This window comes from Grus americana, chromosome 1, assembly GCF_028858705.1.
Source record: "Grus americana isolate bGruAme1 chromosome 1, bGruAme1.mat, whole genome shotgun sequence".
Classification (NCBI taxonomy): Eukaryota; Metazoa; Chordata; class Aves; order Gruiformes; family Gruidae; genus Grus; species Grus americana.
Genome location: NC_072852.1, coordinates 128,942,531 through 128,962,907, shown reverse-complemented (window position 1 = coordinate 128,962,907; position 20,377 = coordinate 128,942,531). Strand labels below are relative to the sequence as shown.

General features: G+C 36.2%; 1 protein-coding gene across 2 annotated transcripts in view; it reads left to right on the top strand.

Moving 5' to 3' along the window:
• IL1RAPL1 (interleukin 1 receptor accessory protein like 1) overlaps positions 1–20,377 on the top strand; it is a 764,969-nt gene that overhangs the window by 589,233 nt on the left and 155,359 nt on the right. For both annotated transcript variants that reach the window (XM_054844310.1, XM_054844318.1), the window contains exon 6: positions 2,508–2,582. In XM_054844310.1, coding sequence (XP_054700285.1) covers positions 2,508–2,582 — 75 coding nt within the window. The remainder of the gene's footprint in view (positions 1–2,507; positions 2,583–20,377) is intronic.

The window sequence follows — 20,377 nt, the reverse complement described above, 5'->3', positions numbered from 1 at the left end:
GCTCTTGGCAAGATTTTAGCTAGCAGATCCAGGAGGGTGATCCATCTGTGAGGGCATATCTCGAATGCTGTGCCAGATTTTAGGGTCCCCGGTGTACAAAAAGACATAGATATACTGGATTGAATCTACTGCAGGGCCACAAGGTGCTTGGGGCATGGAACACCTGAAGTGGTGAAATCTCCATCCACAGAGATATTCAAAACCTGACTGGATAAGGTCCTAACAACCTGCTCTATTGGACTTGCTTTGAGCAGGAGGTTGGACCACTTGGCCTCCAGAGGGTCTTTCTAGCCTACATGCTGCTGTGATTCTGATATGTCAATTATGTGTTTAATTTATTATTTTCAGTAACAGTTTCTCTGTTAAATTATTTATTGAATCTCACAAGTTATGGAAAAAATAAATTGGGCACAAATTTTATAACTTCATACTGTTGGTGAAGGATGATTTATCTGTGTATATTAACATCCTGTGCCTATTTGTTTAAAAGTAGGAAGCATCTTAGAGGTCTGAAGTACAGGACCACAAGACTAATGTCAGTCTTTGCTTAAACCGAGAAAAATACTGTTTTCTAATTTATGTATTTGTTGCATTCAGATTAACTCCACCAGTTACTATATCTTTACTTACAATGAGAGAACTTTGCTTGAAAAGTTTCAAAACAGATTTAGAACAACAGTGACTCAGAAGACATTATCTGATGAATGGTAATTGAGTTGAGAATGACAGAACTGCAAAACTAAATTTAAATTCATAGTAGATGATGTTTAAAAAATGGTAATGTGCTGATAAATTATGAGCCTTTACAGAGAAGTTAAGAAATGGGAATGACTAATTTTGCAGTTTAAGAAAAAATATATTTCAAATCCTTTTTCTTTCCACCCACTTTAGCCCCAAAGAAAAAAAAAAAAAGAAAAAAAAAAGAAAAAAGAAAAAAGAAAAAAGAAAAAAAGAAAAAAGAAAAAAAGAAAAAAGAAAAGAGAGAGAGAAGCAAAGAGAGCTAACAAGCATTTAAATCGGCGTAAAAATCCCTAACAACCCAGAGATGTTGCTGAAAAGTCTTTCATAGCTGTGGCTCTCTCCAAAGTCTGTAGTGCAGAATGATTTCCTGTAGAGAACAGAAGCTGTTGTTGCAAGAATGAACTGAAAGAGGGTCTGTGGACCAAATCCAGTTCTCTTCCCATCCTTGAAGAGATGTTTTGATTCAGTCCTAGATCTGATGGGTCAACATCCCAGACACCAATTGGGTGGCTCTGGTCAGATAAGGAAAATCGCTGTAAAGCAAAACCATATGAGTTGATAATGGATCCATTCTGTAATTGCTGCAAAGTTGAAATTAATACTGTAGATTTTAAAGGACATTGATAATTTAATCAAAGAGCAGAGGAAACATAGTAAAGAGAATGTAGTTAAACCTCTCCTGCAGTTCAAGTGACAGGAGATGAGTGTGTTTAGTAGATTAAACCCATACACATGTGGATGTGTGTATGTCAGTAAGAAAGGGAGCAGTGATTTTGACAAGTTGGAGGGAACAAATATTATAGAGTTATATCAAAATGTCAAATGTACTTTAAATGTCTGACAGCCCGTAATCTGTGTTAAAGACTGAAGTATGAATTAATTTTGAAAAGCAAAATATCAAAATGTTCAAGGTGACTACAAAAGTTGGAGTTTTCCCATGAACATTTACTATCAATTTTACAGAAAAAAATAAATGAATGCTTTTTTTTTCCATATAGCATGCACTCATCTGTTAGAGATCAGTAAAGAGTAGACTTGCTAACAACAACAGAAGTAATAATAACCAATGTCACTTCTATGAATTAAGTATACAGATGATGAATCTAGTAGAATAGCTGCACTATTTAGCTGCATGGTTTGAACATGCTTCAACAACCTTCAGAAGGTTTTTGACCACTACAAAACTTTCTATTCCACAATTTGCATAAGTCTACTAATATTATTTCAGAGTAGATCAAAAGGGAGGAAGGAAGTAATCTTATTAGGAATCTTGAAATTATTTCAATGTATCCATCCCTTGGATTTTGAAAACTAAGACTTTTTCAAAAGTTTCAATGATGGTAGTATCTTTTTTAATAAAATTTTCATCAAATTTTCAAAATTGTTTTACAGTGACTTAGTTTATATTATTTCTCTGTTTATTACTCCTGTTGATAGAAAGGTAAGTAAATGTTATAACAAACTATGAAATGCTGGATAATATTTGTGAAAATACAAAACCGTAATGTGTCAGTACATAGTTTTTGTGAGAGTTTAGAGATTACTTTTTTAACATAAGTGCCTTCAATACCTTAGCATGTGAAAGATTCTAAATTTTGGTGCTATATTTACTCTCTAAGCAAAAACATTTACAGCTACCGAAGGCATGAACATTATTTAAACAAAAGAAAACCCGAAGCAATCCTGAAACAATAAGTATAAAATCAAGTCTTATTCCACCCAATAACAATCAGAAAACTTTATATGTGAATTTTTTTCTTTTCTAGCACCACTAACAGATAAACCACCAAAACTTTTACACCCCTTGGAGAGTAAGCTAACAATTCAGGAGACCCAGTTAGGTAAGTAGCAAACACATAATTTCTATTCAAATTATATGAAGGTATTTGATGTGTTAATGTATGATGGTAACCTGTGATGTTTTTTTGTCATTAATAATTTCATTGAAAAGGCATTAAATGTACTTTGTTTCCATGCAGAGATGTATTATATACAATCTAGAAAATTATTGTTCACAAAAAAATTTGGTAGTAATTTATACTGAATACTAAACTCTTGAATATTACTAATACTGTTTTTTGCCTTTACTGAAAGTCTATAGTTATATGTGCTTTTATTTCTAAACTTCCCCTTTTATGTATATTTTTATATATTTACTGTGGGATTCAATGGGATTTTGTGGTTTAAATTCTGCCTGCAAGACTTCTTTGCTTTGGCTATTACTTACAGAGTTGCAAAGATGTTCTGTAATTATAAATGTTGTGCTGGTGTGAAACCATCCAGCAAACACTGAGAAGCTGACATAATAGCATCTGATTATTCTGAATGTAAAAATATATATGTATAGATGAATGGAGAGAAATTGATGCGTGAAGAAACCGTTTTGTTTCACTTTTTCTAGCCTAGTGGATGGTGGGTTTGTTTTGTCACTTTGGTCTCCTACTGCCATACAGGTAATGAAGGGTCCAAAGCTAAGTGCATGAGTTACTACAGTTTGCAGGATATAACAATCCATTTCCTTCGTGGATTGACCCAGAGGACAACTTGCAGGAAACAAACAGTCCTCAGAGGGTTACACTGGAATTATGCTTTGGTGTCAGAATAGTAACCTATTGATAGATCTTCTAGTATGTTAGCTACAGAAACAAATGGAAACAAATCTGGTGATTTTCTAAATCTCATAGGGAAAAAAAAATAAATAAATAAAGCAAGCAAAACTGTGTACATTCTGCAGCACAACACCAGAAAAAGCAGAAGGCTTGAGAATTAGTTCTGACATTCATTGGCAGAACATTTTATGTTGCTTGCCAGCATATGACTAATAGTGACCAGAGAATAATTCATCTTTGTTTTGATATTCATAAAATATTACTTAAAATGATTCATGCTATTCAGGTAATATTCTGAGATGCTGATATACATGTTTTCAGAAACAATTATATAGAAAAGGGAAGATGTAACATATTTCCTTCTAGAGCTAACCTGTTGTTCTGAAGGTATTGTTTCTGATATACCAACTCAGAAAACTTTTTCTATATGACATTCCCAGATGATTTTACCTTTTTCATTTGAACATGAGCCTAGGGAACAGAAAGCAAAGTGACTCCACACATTTTTTTCCTAGCTAGTGTTGCTTACTGAGATATTTTTGATGAAAAAACCCAAAAAGCAGAACCTTTTGGGGCTTTGACGTTGTCTTGCTAAATATGCTGTATGGGTGAGATTATTTCAATAAGATTGCAATTATTAATGGCTAGCTAGAGGCTTTTTATCTATGATTTTTAGAATTAATCATATCTTTGCTTTCTCATAGTTCTAAGAAACAGGTTAAATAATTTGAGAAGTACTGGGTTTGGAAAAGACACTTTTCAAAAATCTAAATAACTACTGATGAATATGAAAGAGTTACTTTTCAGTTACTTTCAGACACAGATGGGAAAGTCTGACCATAAATGAACATGAAGGTATAATACTTAGCCTTATATCAAGCTACAAGAATATAATAATTTGTTGTTTAAAAGCCTGTGAAAAAGCCTGTGAGAAGTGGAGCAAGTGCAAAAAAGTGATTGTTCCCTGACATGAAAATTATGTTGTTCCACTCTTAGATTTAATGTCTTGGTCCGGCAGGATAACATTTGAAAGGTCTGTGTTTCACTTTCACTGAGGAAAGCTAGTGCTCCTTTCATGGGGGCAGTTCATACCCTGTGAAAAATGCAAATTATTTTAACATTGGAATAATGTCAAGATTCACTTAGCCAAACCTTAGATAGTTACCTAAGCCAGCAGCTTCCTACCCACCTGAGGCTTGGGGTGACCACGTGTTGCAGACTGGTCTAGGTACTGCCAGAAAACATGTCAGTCCTCCAGAATGTGTTTGGGATGGTGTGTTTGTCCCTCATTTGGAAAATAAACTTGTTGGTGGAAGGGTAGAAGTGGAATGGGTGGCACAGAAAAGGGAGAGCAACGAACTAGGAGCCTGAGGTAGTCCAGGATTTCGTTAACAGTTCGCCAGTCAGTGCGGTGGGGAGCTGGGGCAATCCCCACACTCCCCCCGCATTTCTGTGCTTCTCATCTCCCAGTCATCCACCTTGAGTTGGAAATGAAGCAGGTTGCAAGTGTCAGGGCATACCCTGGGGGGTGCATACATAATTTATAGGGATGTGTGTGCTTCTGCAGATGCACATGGTGTGTTGAAACATCCATAGTGATGGTTCACCTGAAAATCTTACCCTGCTGGCGGGCCTCTGGGGAGTGCTGCTGGGCACACTTTTGATGATGCCCTCAGTAATCCCAGTGTGTTTGCTGCTGAAGGAGCTACAGGAGTTCAGTTCTTATACAGAGCACCTCCATGCAGTGTCTAAATCAAGCTGGAAAGACTCCAGGCGTATGTCATTCATTTGGCTCCAGCACTGCTGAGTGACAGAGACACCTGGCATTTATTGCTGAGATATATTGGTCTATTCTATACAGCAGCAATTAAAATTAATGTCATGGGACCACAACCCAAAACCTGTTGTATCGTTGTGTTCCGTGGCATCCACAAAACAGCATCAGACCAAAAGGTGACCGCACATTAAGGAAGAGGGTTTCCCTAAGGGGTGACTGATGAGTGTTATGGCATAAGCTAACAACTGCAGTTTGACTTGTTAAGACAAAAGGAAAGAAACCAGAGCTGGAGAATCTGCACTCCTCAATCCTATGAACATAGAGGCTCCCATCACGCTCAAGCTAACCACAGTCAGTTGTGGGAAAGGTGTCCCACTATTCATCTGATGTTTGGGACAGTGTTAGCCATGGCTGCACTGCAATGAGCAACCTTAGAGAGGCACATGAATCTTGAGACCTCATCTGAAAAATCTTTTTATCACACTGAATAGTAACCAGAAAAGCACAAGATAAAAGCACAGGATGGAAACTGAAGGAGAAATTCATTTCTCAAAGGCTTTTCTTAAAAGACAGCATGAGACAGCCAAAGCATGAAGCAGATAAATCCTAGATGAGGAAAGAAAGATTAGTTCCCAACTTATCCTATTCTGCATTTAATGTTTTTTGTTTGTAACTTCACTTCCAATTTTGTAGTCAATAACTTAAACTTGGTACAAAGGTAAAAATACTGTTTTCTTTTTAAGATTTTCTCCTGTTAAAAGGGTTCTTAGGTAGCTGTGGTGACCTCAGTATAAACTGCTTCTCTGGAAACTATGAGTCCAGATGAAATATTATGTCAAATAGACTCTTCAAAAGTGTGCAGCCTGCAAGAAGCTTGGAGCTATAAAGAGATGAATAGTGTTTCCCACTCAGCTTGGAGCTACTCTTTTGGCTGGCAGCAGCATATGCCATGGAGGGGTGAAAAGCAGGCAATGAACGGGAAGCAAGGTGAGGGAAGGTACAGGTGATGATGAACAACATAACGATCCGAGGAGCTCCATTCCACAATATTCTTCCTCTTACCCTCAACACACTGTCCTGGTTTCAGCAGGGTTAGAGTTAATTTTCTTCCTAGCAGCTAGTGTAGTGCTGTGGTTTGGATTTAGGATGAGAATAATGTTGATAACGTACTGATGTTTTTAGTTGTTGCCAAGCAGTCAAGGACTTTTCAGCTTCTCATACTGCCCTGCCAATGAGAAGGTGGGGGGCACTCAAGGAGTTGGGAGGGGACACAGCCAGGACAGCTGACCCCAACTGGCCAAAGGGATATACCATACCATATGATGTCATGCTCTGTATATAACTGGGGGTTGGCCAAGAGGCAAGGCAGCTCAGAAACTAGCTGTGCATCAGCTTTGGGTGGTGAGAAATTATGCTGTTCATCACTCATTTTGTATATTCTTTTATCATTATTATTATCATCATCATCTTCCTTTTCTGTCCTATTAAATTGTCTTTATCTCAACCTGTGGGTTTGGGTTTTGGTTGGGTTTTTGTACCCTCTTTGATTGTCTCCCCCGTCCCTCTGTGGGGAGGAGTGAGCAAACATCTGTGTGGTTATTTTAGCTGCTGGCTGGGTTAAACCACGACTCACACTAACAAAATCAAACAAACAAATCCCTGCTGAAATCAAAAAAACAAATCCTAAAACTTCATATTGTTATCCAAAAAGCGGATTCGTTGCCCGGTGTGCAATAAGTCAATTCTCACACGCACAGGAGAGATACTGCGTTTTATTCGGGCCTGGGTGCTCAGTGGATTTCCAGAAATCAAGCACACCTAGCGCAGGTTTGTTGTCATATTTATCCAGAAAAGTTACAAAATAGTACACTCCCGGTTACAATGATTGGTTCATATTTCTTCGCCTAATCTGCAAACTAGAATGCATGCTCAGTTCTTTTCTCTGCCTTTATCTTTTGGATAGGTGGTATAATTTGGGTAGGGGGCTCATGGGTCCGTGGTCGCAGAGACCCTGGCCCAAATTACCTTACCCCTCGTTTCTCAATATTTCCAGCACTTCCAAATGGTTCTTCAGGGTCTGTTGATCAGACTAACAAATTCTTCTGCCTCTTGACAATTGCTTCTTAATTGATACATTGTTTGGGTGAATATTAACTAACATAATGGTAGAACTGTACAATAGCCATCCTTAGCAGTACCTAGCAACTATTTGCAAAATTATCTGTGACATTCTTAACTATGGAACTATGAAGAACTATCTGTAACTTCTCAGCTACAGAATCATGATTAACTCTTAACTTCGATGCTGGATATCAATATAACTGTATTTTTAATTCTAGATTAATGTAGATGTTATATATTTATGATATAAATATATCATAGCTGTGGTATGTATATTTATATAAAAAATGCATTCTCTTTTTCTATATTGGTAAATTCTGAGTCTTTTCAGTTTCACCTGTGTTTCAGGTAACATTTTTCCTACCAGCACTGTCAAATATCTGTCCTCAAGGAAACAGGAAAAATACTTTTAGTCTGACTTGAGAAAATCTGGTTTTAGTATCCAATTGTTCCATCTTCATGTTACTAAAGAAGACAGGTGTGTCTCCACAACAGTCAGTAATGGATCTGAATTAAAAATAAAATAAGCTAAAATCAATAATTATTTTAAACACCTCACAAGCTAGTTAGCCTGTGTCCTCCCCATTTTTTCAATGTGTTTCCTGGTTCTCCACAAGACTATAATTTGAAATGCCAAAATTCACCTAGAAAAATAAACAATTGTTGAATTATTTTTGCTAGGCTTGATATTAGAGAAAAGAAAAAAGGAATTAAGGATTTCCAGCACTATATGAATGAACCTAAAAGACAACTTTGGACTCTGTCATCTGAATGAAATGAGTTTTCCTGAATTTCATTCAACACTAAAAAATAACTCTTGTGACCAAATATGTTTTTAGGGCATTAGTTCAATAAAATTAAATTGACTATTACCTAGTGAATTTGGGCTTGCTTCTTTCTCCCCCTTCCCTACACATATTCAAAAAAAGATCTCACTAAAAAGGGTTTTAATGTATTATGTATTTTTAATGTAATGTTTCTATAAAGTAAGAATACAAAGAAGTTCCAGAGGTAAATCATCAGGGAGAGGAGAGTGTTACTTCATTTATAGCACTGTGTTGTCATAAAAATCTTCCACATAAATTGACCTTGTTAATGATAAAATCCTTCCTTAACTAGCTTAATCAGTAGCTATAAAAATAAATTAACTAAAGTTTTATGAAATAGCTAGCAATCTGTGCCTCCTTTCAGGATTAAAATTAAAATAAAATAATATCTAAAATTATTTTTGTCTCTACACATTTCATCTAAATGCTACTTTCACTCTGTAACAGGAACAGATTTTTTCTTCATTATAATATCAGGATTTTTAAGTTTATCTGATTACACCAACATTCTTCAAAGCAAATTGATCTTTTTTTCAGTCATGTGATTCAATTGGACAGTGTCATTCTTTTATATATTCTATGGTTAGATTATTAATACAACATGGGCAATGGTTTCATGTGGGAAAAACCAAAACTGTAAATTCAAAATTTACTTCACACGTCATGTATTTTTTTTATCTATCTGAGAGCTGAAGTTTTCCTTTCAGAAAACAACTAAAGGTGTTTTGAAAAGGAAAAAAATAAAATCCTTTTTTTCTGTTTGAACTATTTATTGTAAAAAGTCAGTTTTTAATAATCTAATATTTTAAAAGAAAGTTTTCATCACAAAATTCCTAACCTCATTGTTCTAAAATGTTTTGATTTAATATCATATCATAATTTGTGGGCTAAAGTTCAGTTTAGTCAAATAGTAGGACTTTCAACGCAAAAAGCTTTACTTAAAGACTGACCTGCACAGTTAATGATTTAACTGCAGAATGATTCATGAAAACTCAAATGTTTGAAATGTGGTGTAAATGAATAAAGAATATGTATGTTCTCAGCATCTGGTAAAAAACCAAAAGTGTCTTTGATCATTTTTCCCTATAGAGATAGACATCAAAATGTAAAACAACTATTTAGGAAAATCATGTACAGGACAATATTTACCTAACTCTGACCCTGGCAAATGTTTGTACATTGATATTAATTTTGTTGTCTTTTTGTCAATTATAATAGCTAGATACCTCAACCAGTTCAAGCCCTGCTGTTGTAGGCTCAGTGAGGACCGTTATGGGAGAGACACATAGAAAACTGGAGGATTCATGAAGTATCAGCAACAGCAACAATAACACCAGTGGGGGGTTTTAGTCAACTTAAGTAAATTTAGTAAATATAAGTATTATCTTCTGTTTTTATAAATGTGCTCAAGCAGTATCATTTAGTGAGGCAGAGTTGGAAGGGAAGGAAAGATCAAAAAACCATTTTATTTCTTTTTCTAAAGCTGTGCTGCGAGGAAACTCACAATATCAGAATACCAACTATACCATATATGTAGTTTTTTAGTCTAACCAGGTACAAGCTGACCAAAATCTGATACATGCTGTTTTACACATTTTGCTGTAGAGAAAGAAAATAATTTTCAAACTTTTTCTTAGCAATTTCAGCTCAGGTTTCCAATTCCAAATGAAGAAGTATAGCGTAGAAGTACATTGCCAAAGTAAAAATGGACTGAGGACTTCCAAAGGTCTTGACTCAGGAAAAAATAATCTAGTGAAGAAGAAAACTATAGGGCAATAAGGGAGATTTTAATTGCTAAGATCTGATTACAAAAAAAACCACAAAAAAAGTTTCCTAGGTACCCTATAGTCCCTTGTTAGACTTTCAGCCTTCAGATTGCGTTAATCAAACTATTCTGGAGCTGAGGCTGCTCATGAAGGGCCAAACATAGTTTACTAAAAAAGAGACAATAAGTGAGGAGTGAGTCAGAAACATTCAACTGCACTAAGGAAAAGTTTGCAGTTATATCTCAGTGACAACATGTTAACCAATTTTCCTTCCACTCTTTTTCCTAATTTAATCAAACCCTAAAAGGTCATAATTAAGATAATTAGAAATAGCATATCTATGTAATTTAAATGTTTTTTCTTCTTCATCTCTGTGTACATCTGAGAATAAATATATATACATGTATACCTAATCTCTCCCTATATATATATATAACATACATATATATATGTATAGATAAAATTTACGATACATTTCTACAAAGTTTATTTCACTTTATTAACGTTTTGTCTGCTAAATATTTATCTGAATTAATTGTGGAATAATAAAACTTCTTTATTCATGTTAGATTAGAAACCATTGAGAAATGTCTGCTCTAGAGGGTACTATATACCACACTTATCTGAGGTACTTTCTGCGTTAAGGATCTAAGTAGGATTTAATGCAATAAAAAGTGTATGTTCAGTCTCTGCAACTATGTACATTTCATTCTTTATGTACAGATGAGATATATGAGAATTTTCTATTTAATATTTTTTGTGCAATTTTTCACATTTCCTATTAAAAAGGAAAACATCCAATTTATTTTTATAATATGAGAGAAGATTGTGCAACCTCAATAGATTTTACATATCAGTTGGATAATCATCCAGAAGTTTGGTTTCCTGTCTAAGACTTTCTGAAACAATCAAAAATCATATGTCTCTTACTAGCAGAATAAAATATAATCAGATACAGCAAAACTTTTATAAGAGTTCTCTGTGGGAGACAGGAGGATATAACATATTGAAAACAAGATCATAATAAATACAGAATGCCTTATACGAAGAAATGCAATTTGGAAATAGGCACATACTGTACCTGATTTCCACCCTGTGTAATTATAGTCCTAAGAAGACTGTAATTGCATAAACTTGAAACATCAGGAATCACATTGTTCTTCGATCATTTTTGCTAGATTTTTGGCTTCAAGCTATATTTTGTGTTTCTAAATTAAATGTAGGCGCCTCATCGTGTCTAATGTTGAAAGAGACACGAGTATTCCCTTGCATACAAAAAAGTAAAACATCGCCTAATGGTACTATGGGAAAGCATTAAAATGTTAACTAGTAAATATCAAAATCAAAATTTAATATTGTGTCCTCAGTACCTATAATTGATAACAATTTTAAATTAATGATTGACAACAATTTTAAATTAATGAACTCCTCCAGAATATTCTACTTTAGAGATACAGGTCTCTTGTGAGCAGCAATGCCCTTCACATATAAAGCTGATCTCAGTAAGGATGCCTTTGGGCTATTGGTGGAATGACAAATACTAGTACAGGGTTTTTTTCTCTCAGGAATTAGTCTGCTTTCCAGTTCTAGAATAAATGCATTCCAGCATTATTGGTGAATGCATATAGTCATACAGTCCAAATGAAGAGTGCTTTTACAAGAAGCTGCATGGAGCATTGTTTTTGTCTTAGATATACTGTGGATTTGTAGATTGTATTAAGGTTTAGTGCTGCACACAGTTTCATTCTGAAAAATCCATCTAAATCTGCATGCATTCTTAATAGCAATAATTATCAGGGATTTGGCAGTTGTCATGTCAATAGAAAATGGAAAGTTATTTGGAGGAACACTAAGGGGCTGAGGGGCTTAAATACTTGTGCTAAATTCTTCCAGTTTAGAACATCATAGTAGTATGAATATTTTGAATCAATCAATTGAACAGGACCTTTTTTATATTTGCTAACAGATGTGTAACACTTAAAGTTCAGATTGTTCATATCTAGGTGCTATTCTTGTCTGTTTACAAAGCATATTATGGATGAATACACTGGTTATAGTACCCCTAGATATAATCAACGCACATTTGTTATAAATGTCCAGTTCACTAGCTAATTTTAGAGTATATTTAATATCTGAGGAACTTGCAAATAAAACAAGTCATGGAAATTCGGTTTGATGCTACATAGCATAATTGATTAAAAACAAATATCCAACAATAGTTTATTTTTGGCATGTATCGTAAACCTTCATATAACTCTTTGGCAGTGATGAATGCATGATCAAGAACTATAGGACAGTGAACTCCTTTGGTTTGGGTTAGGCTTGAGAATAATAGGATACATATGGTTATTAGCCCAAATTTCATATCTGACAAAAAATTACCAGCAATATTTTTAACACTCACACGCCAATCATAATATGTACCCTATATCCCTCTCAGAATGCCCTAGATAGTAATAAGCAAAAAATAACACAATAATATTTTCCACAAACTGTCCTCTTTTAATATCTTATCCTTTTGCCTAAGGTAAAGTTCTGACAATGGACTACTTAGTTACTTTTTCTTGTTTCCACTAAAAAATCCCAAACTATTACCTGAAACAAGAGATTTTTTTCAGCATTTAGTTTTCATGCCAATCTTAAATTATAGCCAAAAAAAGTCCAAATACGAAGAAACTGGGGTTAAACATTTGTTTCACTGAACTCAGAGGTAACTCTTGAGAACCATGGAACTAGGAAGTTAAAAGAGAGAGAAGGCATCCAGTTCAGTAAAACCAGAATTTAAATTTACACCTCAGGATCTAGTTATTTGTGAGGCCTGACTTAGGTATCTACCTTGAACTCTGCAGTAAATGTCGCCTTCTACTGCATCAGTCATTTCAACTGCTTAAAGTATCCTTTACATAGATATGTGCTATATTACAAATATACTAGTCCCATTCAAATAAGTAGTTTATAATAATTGAAAATATTTCTAGGAAAGGAAATATTAGAAAGATGTCATACTTACCAAGAAATAAAAAAGTATCAAGTGACTATTCATATTCACTACAGAAATAAATGAAGCACATACTTCAGTTAACCCACATTAGGGTTATTAAGAAAGAATTATAAGCATTACAAAATTACCTCTCTCTACACTACTGTAATTGATGGATTGGAGATGTGAGGCTATAGGGTCATGTGGTTTGTTTCTTTCACAGCTCTTTCTAGGCAATTCATTTGAAGTAACAAATGCTTGTATTTTTAAATAATTCATTCAGGGTCAGATTTTTCATGGGTTTTCTCAAAGCATGCATGGTACATTTCTACTCATTAAAAGTCATAGGAGGACTAGCTTCTTGGTGCCAATTTTACAATACTTTTAGAAATTGATACTAAAGATACCTACAGGTTTGTTATAGTTCAAATATTAGCAGAGAAGTTCTGTGGGTTTGTTATGTGTGTTTTTAATCACTCACTAGTTTCTTTTAAACAGAGCATTCATCCTACTTAAGTCAAAATTAGAGGATTTCTTTTTAGATGACACTTTCAATTTTTAATATGGAGATTCAGTTCCCATATGAAGAAAGATGACTTACAAATAAAGCAGCCAATATTATACAACCTTTCTTTCTTTCTTTTTTTTTTTTTCCATTATAAAATGGTAATGAATGTCAAAACAGATATTTTATTATAGGTAGAGTATCCAAGGTGCCATTTTTACTTTCCCAATGCTTTGGAAAGGTCAGGCATTTAAAAAAGCTTATAAACGCTAAGACCTCCCATCAGGTGAGTACTCAAATCAGTGAGATTATTCTTCTTTGTAAAAACAAACAAACAAACGTTACATTTACAATGGCAAAGTCCAAGACTGAAATTATTTGGAACTACTATTGAGGAATGAACGATCTTTGGTTTGCCCAGAGTTTTGTTCAGGTTAATTTACTTACTACAGTAGACACATATGCAAATGCATAACCAACAAAATGCTACAGTAGTATATACTTAATGGACGCATACAAAGAAAAAATCAGTACGCTTGAAAGACTTTTCTAAGAGCATTGGTACCTCTTACAATTCCCTGGCTGCTGTTTTAATTTTATGAATATTGCATCCTTTTTCAGAGTTATTTTATTTTTGGAGTTCCTTATATCAGTCTCCTTGAGGTAAGGAGAACAGGGTAGGTAGAAAATGGAGTTTGGTTTGTGGGGCAGTCTGAGCCAGAAGTTCAAGACAGAAGGAAATGTACAAGCTTCTACTTTTACAGAAGAGAGAAGCTGGGGGGTGGGGGGGTGTGTGCGGGGGTGTGGAAAATTTTGCTACTTTTTCCTGGAATCTTTGGCCATACAAATTCCTTTTTTTGTTGTTTTCTGTTTAAAATGCTTTTGACACAGTAACCATGAAAGAGGAAGTTATCAAAAACATAAAAATCCTTTTAGAGTCAGATGCAAAAATAATATTTAGATGACTAATTTCCATTACTGTAAATACCTTTGTGCTCCTGCTATTTAGATATTATGAAGAGTGTTCATTTTGTCCAGCTTGAGACCTCTGACTCAAATAAGTTCTCGAAGTAGACAATGGGCCCTCTTGGGGGCACACAATTTTACCTGGCAGCTAGGTTAGCCCTTAATGGTTTGATGTTTCACAATTGCTTTAATGCAGTGTAAATCTGTGCTGCCCCCTCTCACTCTGCTCCTCTTTCAGCCAGCTTGAGCACTCATGCTCACAGGATTTGTAAGATGGCTGAAAAGTAATCCCAAAGGAAAGAAAACCAAATTTTGCTAGATGGCTTGCTATGCTGATGGTGACATGGGTGCAACAAACCCTACTGCTAAGACATTGTGAGAGTGGGAGTGCATCGCCAGGCAGGAAAAGTGGGGAGAAGGCAGCATAAAGGTGTTTTGGCTCAAACTGGTTATAATACATCACACTAAGTCAATACTTGGTCACAGTAGGTTCCCCATAGGGTCGATAGAGATCAAGAGGCACCTGTATGGCATAAATCGTATCACATCAGAGTGGAACTGCTCTGCAGCTACCTGTATCTTCCCATCAAGGTGGCTTTTGTTTGGACTTTGGCACACTGACAACTCCATTCACTGTACAGGAATTTAGGCTCTTTGTTTAGACATCTGGGATGACATATCTGAAGTTGGGGTGTGTGAATATCTTCCTTCATGATACCTATAAACAGCAGGTGAATGCTAGGCTTTCAAAAATATTTAAAATAGAGCTTTCGGAAAGATTTTACATTGAACCATTTAACACCATGAATGTTATAACTGGAAATGTCATAAGTATCGTATATCATAGAAATTTATAGCCCAAGTCTTCTAATCTGTTTGTATTTTTGACTGTAAAATTCATTGAAATATAACTCCATAAACTGAGATGAGTTAATGATTTATCATGGATAAACACAAGAGAGAATTCCATCCTGATTTTGATGTTATTTAAAGCTATATATGAATCACACTGTTACTTAATTGGCTATCTAGTATCCAGTTACAGAAAGCAAGGAAAACATTTTACTGTGATAAAAGAAAAAAGGTATATTAGTCATATCAACTCTTTAGTTAGACATTCAGGTAATTTTGTTTATCGGTTGTTCTTGCTTCGTCTCCTTTGTACTCATTTATAGGAGTAAAAAGCATACTGGTTGACGGTTCTTGTTTTCCAGCAGAAGTTTACATGATAAATTAGTGATACTTAGAACAACTTAACCAATATTTTTAAAGGATTGATTTTAGTCATACAGCTCATCAAACTTCAAAGACAATTTTAATCTTAGCAGATGATGTTTTCATTGGTAAATTTTCAATCTTTTAATATTGTCATGTCAGAAGATTTATTTTTCAGACTTTTTTAGTTGCTCCTCTTAATACCATGAAAAAAATAATCTCAGAATTGTTGCTGCCTTTGAAATATTGCTTTGTTATGGAAAAAATATATTGACTTTAATACAACCTGCACAAGTAAGGTTATTGATTCTACTTTATCTGTACAATATACTGAAAAGGTATCATATAACTAATCTGAGGATTGTGGGATACCTTATTTTTACTTTAGTCTGACTTTATGTTATAGGCAACCATCAATTAAAATGGTTGCAAATTAATAATTTTTAAAGCAAATCACTTTGCTTTGGAAATTCTTCCCCTTTTTTCTTTACACTGGAAATCAGAGTTTTCTGTAAGAAGAGGGAGCTGCTGTGGTCTACATCATATGCGCCAAACTACCAAACCCCCATCCTCACTGCATTCAGTGGGTGTCTACACACATCCTTTTTCTCAACTTCATTTTGATTAAGCTTTTTATGTAATTAGGAGTAGCAGCCTGAAGTAGATCAAAAGAGAAGAACACACCATGAGAAATCAGTATCTCTCAGAGCTCGAGCATCTCCTCCTTTGAACTTTGCCTGCCATTTAGAAGTGTTATCCTTATGGCAAGATGGTGTCACTGATCGATCTATCACCTACCGCTCTGCAGCATCCCTGCCCCTATCTCCTGTTTTGCTTTGTGGCAATCTGTTAACAAGTGTGGGTGTGGACCAACTCCTCTGAGCTGTCATAATATCCCAAGGCATGAAATGTCATTCATGAGTTTTTGTGTCCTAAATTCACTATGCTTTGTTCAGAATTAGCCTAATGGATGAGGAAGTCCATGTGGGGGTTTGGCAGTCACCCCGCTGGGCAAGTATTTCACTGCCCAGGCTGTGCCTGTGTGGTGGGTTGGCCCTGGCTGGGTGCCAGGTGCCCACCAGAGCCGCTCTCTCACTCCCCTCATTCACTAAACAGGGGAGAAAAAGTATAACGAAATGCTTGTGGGTCGAGATAAGGACAGGGAGAGATCACTCACTAATTGTTGTCACGAGCAAAACAGACTGAACTTAGAGAGGGAATTCATCTAATTTATTACTAGGCAAAACAGAGTAGAGGAATGAGAAATAAAATCAAATCTTAAAACACCTCCCCCCACCCCTCCCATCTTCCCAGGCTCAACTTCACTCCCGGCTTCAACCTCCTCCCCTCCCAGCAGCACAGGGGGACGGGGAATGGGGGTTACGGTCAGTTCATCACACGGTGTTTCTGCCGCTTCTTCATCCTCAGGGGGAGGACTCCTCTCATCGTTCCCCTGCTCCAGCATGGAGTCCCTCTCACGGGAGACAGTCCTTCATGAACTTCTCCAATGTGAGTCCCTCCCACGGGCTACAGTCCTTCACGAACTGCTCCAGCGTGGTCTCTTCCATGGGGTGCAGACCTTCAGGAGCAAACTGCTCTAGCGTGGGTCCCCCACAGGGTCACAAGTCCTGCCAGCAAACCTGCCCTGGCGTGGGCTCCTCTCTCCATGGGTCCACAGGTCCTGCCAGGAGCTTGCTCCAGCATGGGCTTCCCACGGGCCGCAGCCTCCTTCAGGTGCCTCCACCTGCTCCGGCGTGGGGTCCTCCACGGGCTGCAGGTGGAATCGCTACACCCCCTCATCCTTCCTCCATGGGCTGCAGGGGGACAGCCTGCTTCACCATGGTCTTCACCACGGGCTGCAGGGGGATCTCTGCTCCGGCGCCTGGAGCACCTCCTCCCCCTCCATCTGCACTGACCTTGGTGTCTGCAGAGTTTCTTACATCTTCTCACTCCTCTCTCTGGCTGCAAAAGCTCTCTCTCTCTAAGTGTTTTTCTTCGTCTTAAATATGTTATCACAGAGGCGCTGATTGGCTTGGCCTTGGCCAGCGGCGGGCCCGTCTTAGAGCCGGCTGGCATTGGCTCTGTCAGACACAGGGGGAGCTTCTAGCAGCTTCTCACAGAAGCCACCCCTGTAGCCCCCCCGCTACCAAACCCTTGCCATGCAAACCCAACACAGCCTGGAGGCAGTTCTGAACCACCACGGGGGAGGAGGCTGCACTGGACCTAAGCATGGCTTAGAGAGAGGTCATATTAACCTGGGGGCTGGATTACCCTCCAGATGGCAGCCCATGCTTTAGGGTTGAAATGAGTCTAACTCTTCTTGGAAAGAGAATTTAAAGCAGCCTATTTCTAGGTTTGTATTTAGCATGTTTGAGCTTTTCAGGGATTTGTCTAAATCCTCAGGACGGTAGAGGTTTCAGGTAGATGGAGAAGAGAGTAGAAAGACAAAGCTGAGAGAGACTGTGGTCCAATCTAATGTGCTGTAAGAAAACCCTTAACTACCAGACTGCTGACAGTGCTTGTTAGCGAGTGTAAGATTCCTTGCTAATCTTGATCCCAGGTAGATGTAGGTAAGGGATATGCCAAAGAGGTTTGGCAACGGAGTTGATTCTGCATAAGTACAAGTTGCTGGTGTGTTAGGTGCTATGTCTACAACTCTTCAACTCACACACACAGAGAAATGTGTTGAACTACCAGCAGCAGTTTACAAGCAATCCACAGATGCAAAGTAGGACTCCACAAGTTAGAGATGGCTGAAGATGGAAACTGTGGTGTACATATAATTGCTGGTTATTTCCAAGTCACTTAATTATGGTTTCAAGAGTGACTGAGTTGTTGTAGATCAGCTGAGCCTCAGTAATTGATCCCTAGCAGCATTTCCTGGAACATGTACTTAGTTCCTTGTAAATGCAAGGTAAAGCATTGCTGGAGTTTAAGACAGCAGAATTTTCTTTGCTTTTCAAATGGGTAACAGTACATGTTATCACTTACTGTGGCACAGAAGATGTTATGCAATTCCTTAAACTGTGGTAACACATTTGTGAGTTAAAGAACAATACTGAATTCTTACTAAATTATCTTTCTAATATCTATTTTGTCTATTCAGAATGTAACAAAATAAAGGTCCTTCACAATTAGTAATGACAGATCTGTTGAAATTACTGACTGGACCATTTTAACTTCTATTGCAAAGCACTGAATTTTAAGTGCATGCACACTGCTGTGTACATCAAGAACACATAAAAAGTTATATTCTACTTCAGAACCTCAAATTCTTTTTCATAGTTACTTCTGTTATCTGCTGACAGTACAGCAATTTATCATACATGAATGCCATTTCTAGGAAGTCCCTTTTTATTTTTTTCTTAGCTCTTCTTAAAGCAGGGATATACCTGTCTTTGTATCTTAGAAATACATTCAATAAAGGAGGCTGTTCATAGGTACTTTTTTATGACCTTTGCATACAGAGTGATAACTTATAGGTCAGATTTGGTTAAAACACAACAGGGTACATTTCCATACAGTAAACATTTGTAATTTACCTACCCCCAAATTCATTGTATATTATACAGGTAAATATGTGTACATAAATTTATTAAAATACAACATGATATTGTATTTGAACTGAACTTTTGGGCTTATTTTCAGATTAATTAGAAAAACAACCAACCAAATACAATTACCTAAAAATTACCAGCCATTTTTGGAGCTCATATTTTGCAGCACTGAAATATACTCAGTTAAGTCAGAAGACAGAAGTAACAAAGTCTGAACAAAAATAAGACAGATTTTTTTTTTTGGTAATAATTTAACAGTTCAAATAGAGAGAATGTAAACTATACAGTCTAAATAATGAAAAGCCAACATGATATGTAAGTATTATCAGTTTTATTCCCTAGTAAATTCTATACACAAAAATAGTACTTTTTATTCTTTTTATGAAGGTTATAGACAGATATATTGTTTTAAAGCCAGCAGTCTACCTTTAAATATAGCTTTTTAAAGGGAAAATGTTGGATTCTGGCATCCACATGTTGCCTGTGTAGATTATAGGCACAAGCAGGACCAGATGACAGTAATTCTAGATTTTACAGGCTATGTGGAATAATAATAAATCCATAAAAAACCATGTTATATTACACAAAAAAACCCACATCTTGCATGATTGTCCTTATGGTAGTAAGCCATAAAAGTGTTTTAAGAGACAAGGAGAAGTTGGATTTTATCTATTGACTGTTTTCTAATAAATAAGAAAAAAAAGATAAATACATTATTGTTAAATCTGGTCTTTAATATGGGAACTTAAACTGGGGAAAGACAACAAAAGAATTTTTTTTTCAATAGGTTTCATTCTTCTTTATGCACCTACTGAGTTCTGCCTACTTAAAACATTGATCCAAAGAATATTTAATTTGTTCTAAGCAAAGATTGGAGGGCGAGGGGGAAAGAAAGAAAGAAAAAGAATCAGTTAATCATTAGTAAATGTCAAGACTTGTAAAGGTATGTGTTGCCTCTTTAAAAACATAAGACGATAACAGAAATAAAATGGAAGTAGGTGGCTTGACGGACAATGTCTAACATGTAGCTAAAGGAACTAATTTGTGTTGCATTAATGTTAGGGTTTCTTTCTAATAATGACTAATGCTGGGAAAAAGGTGTCTCGCAGAATCTTTAAATGAATTTTTATTAAAGTAGATAGTATTATTAAGGATGTTTAAATTATATATGTTTCTTGTAAAACTTCACTTTTTAAAAACATACTGCTTGGAGTAGTAAGTAAGTAAAAAAATATCGTGAGGTGGAAGTCTGATGTATGGAAGTAATGATAAAACTAATTTCAGAAGTATTGCATTGAAAGGAATTCTAAGAG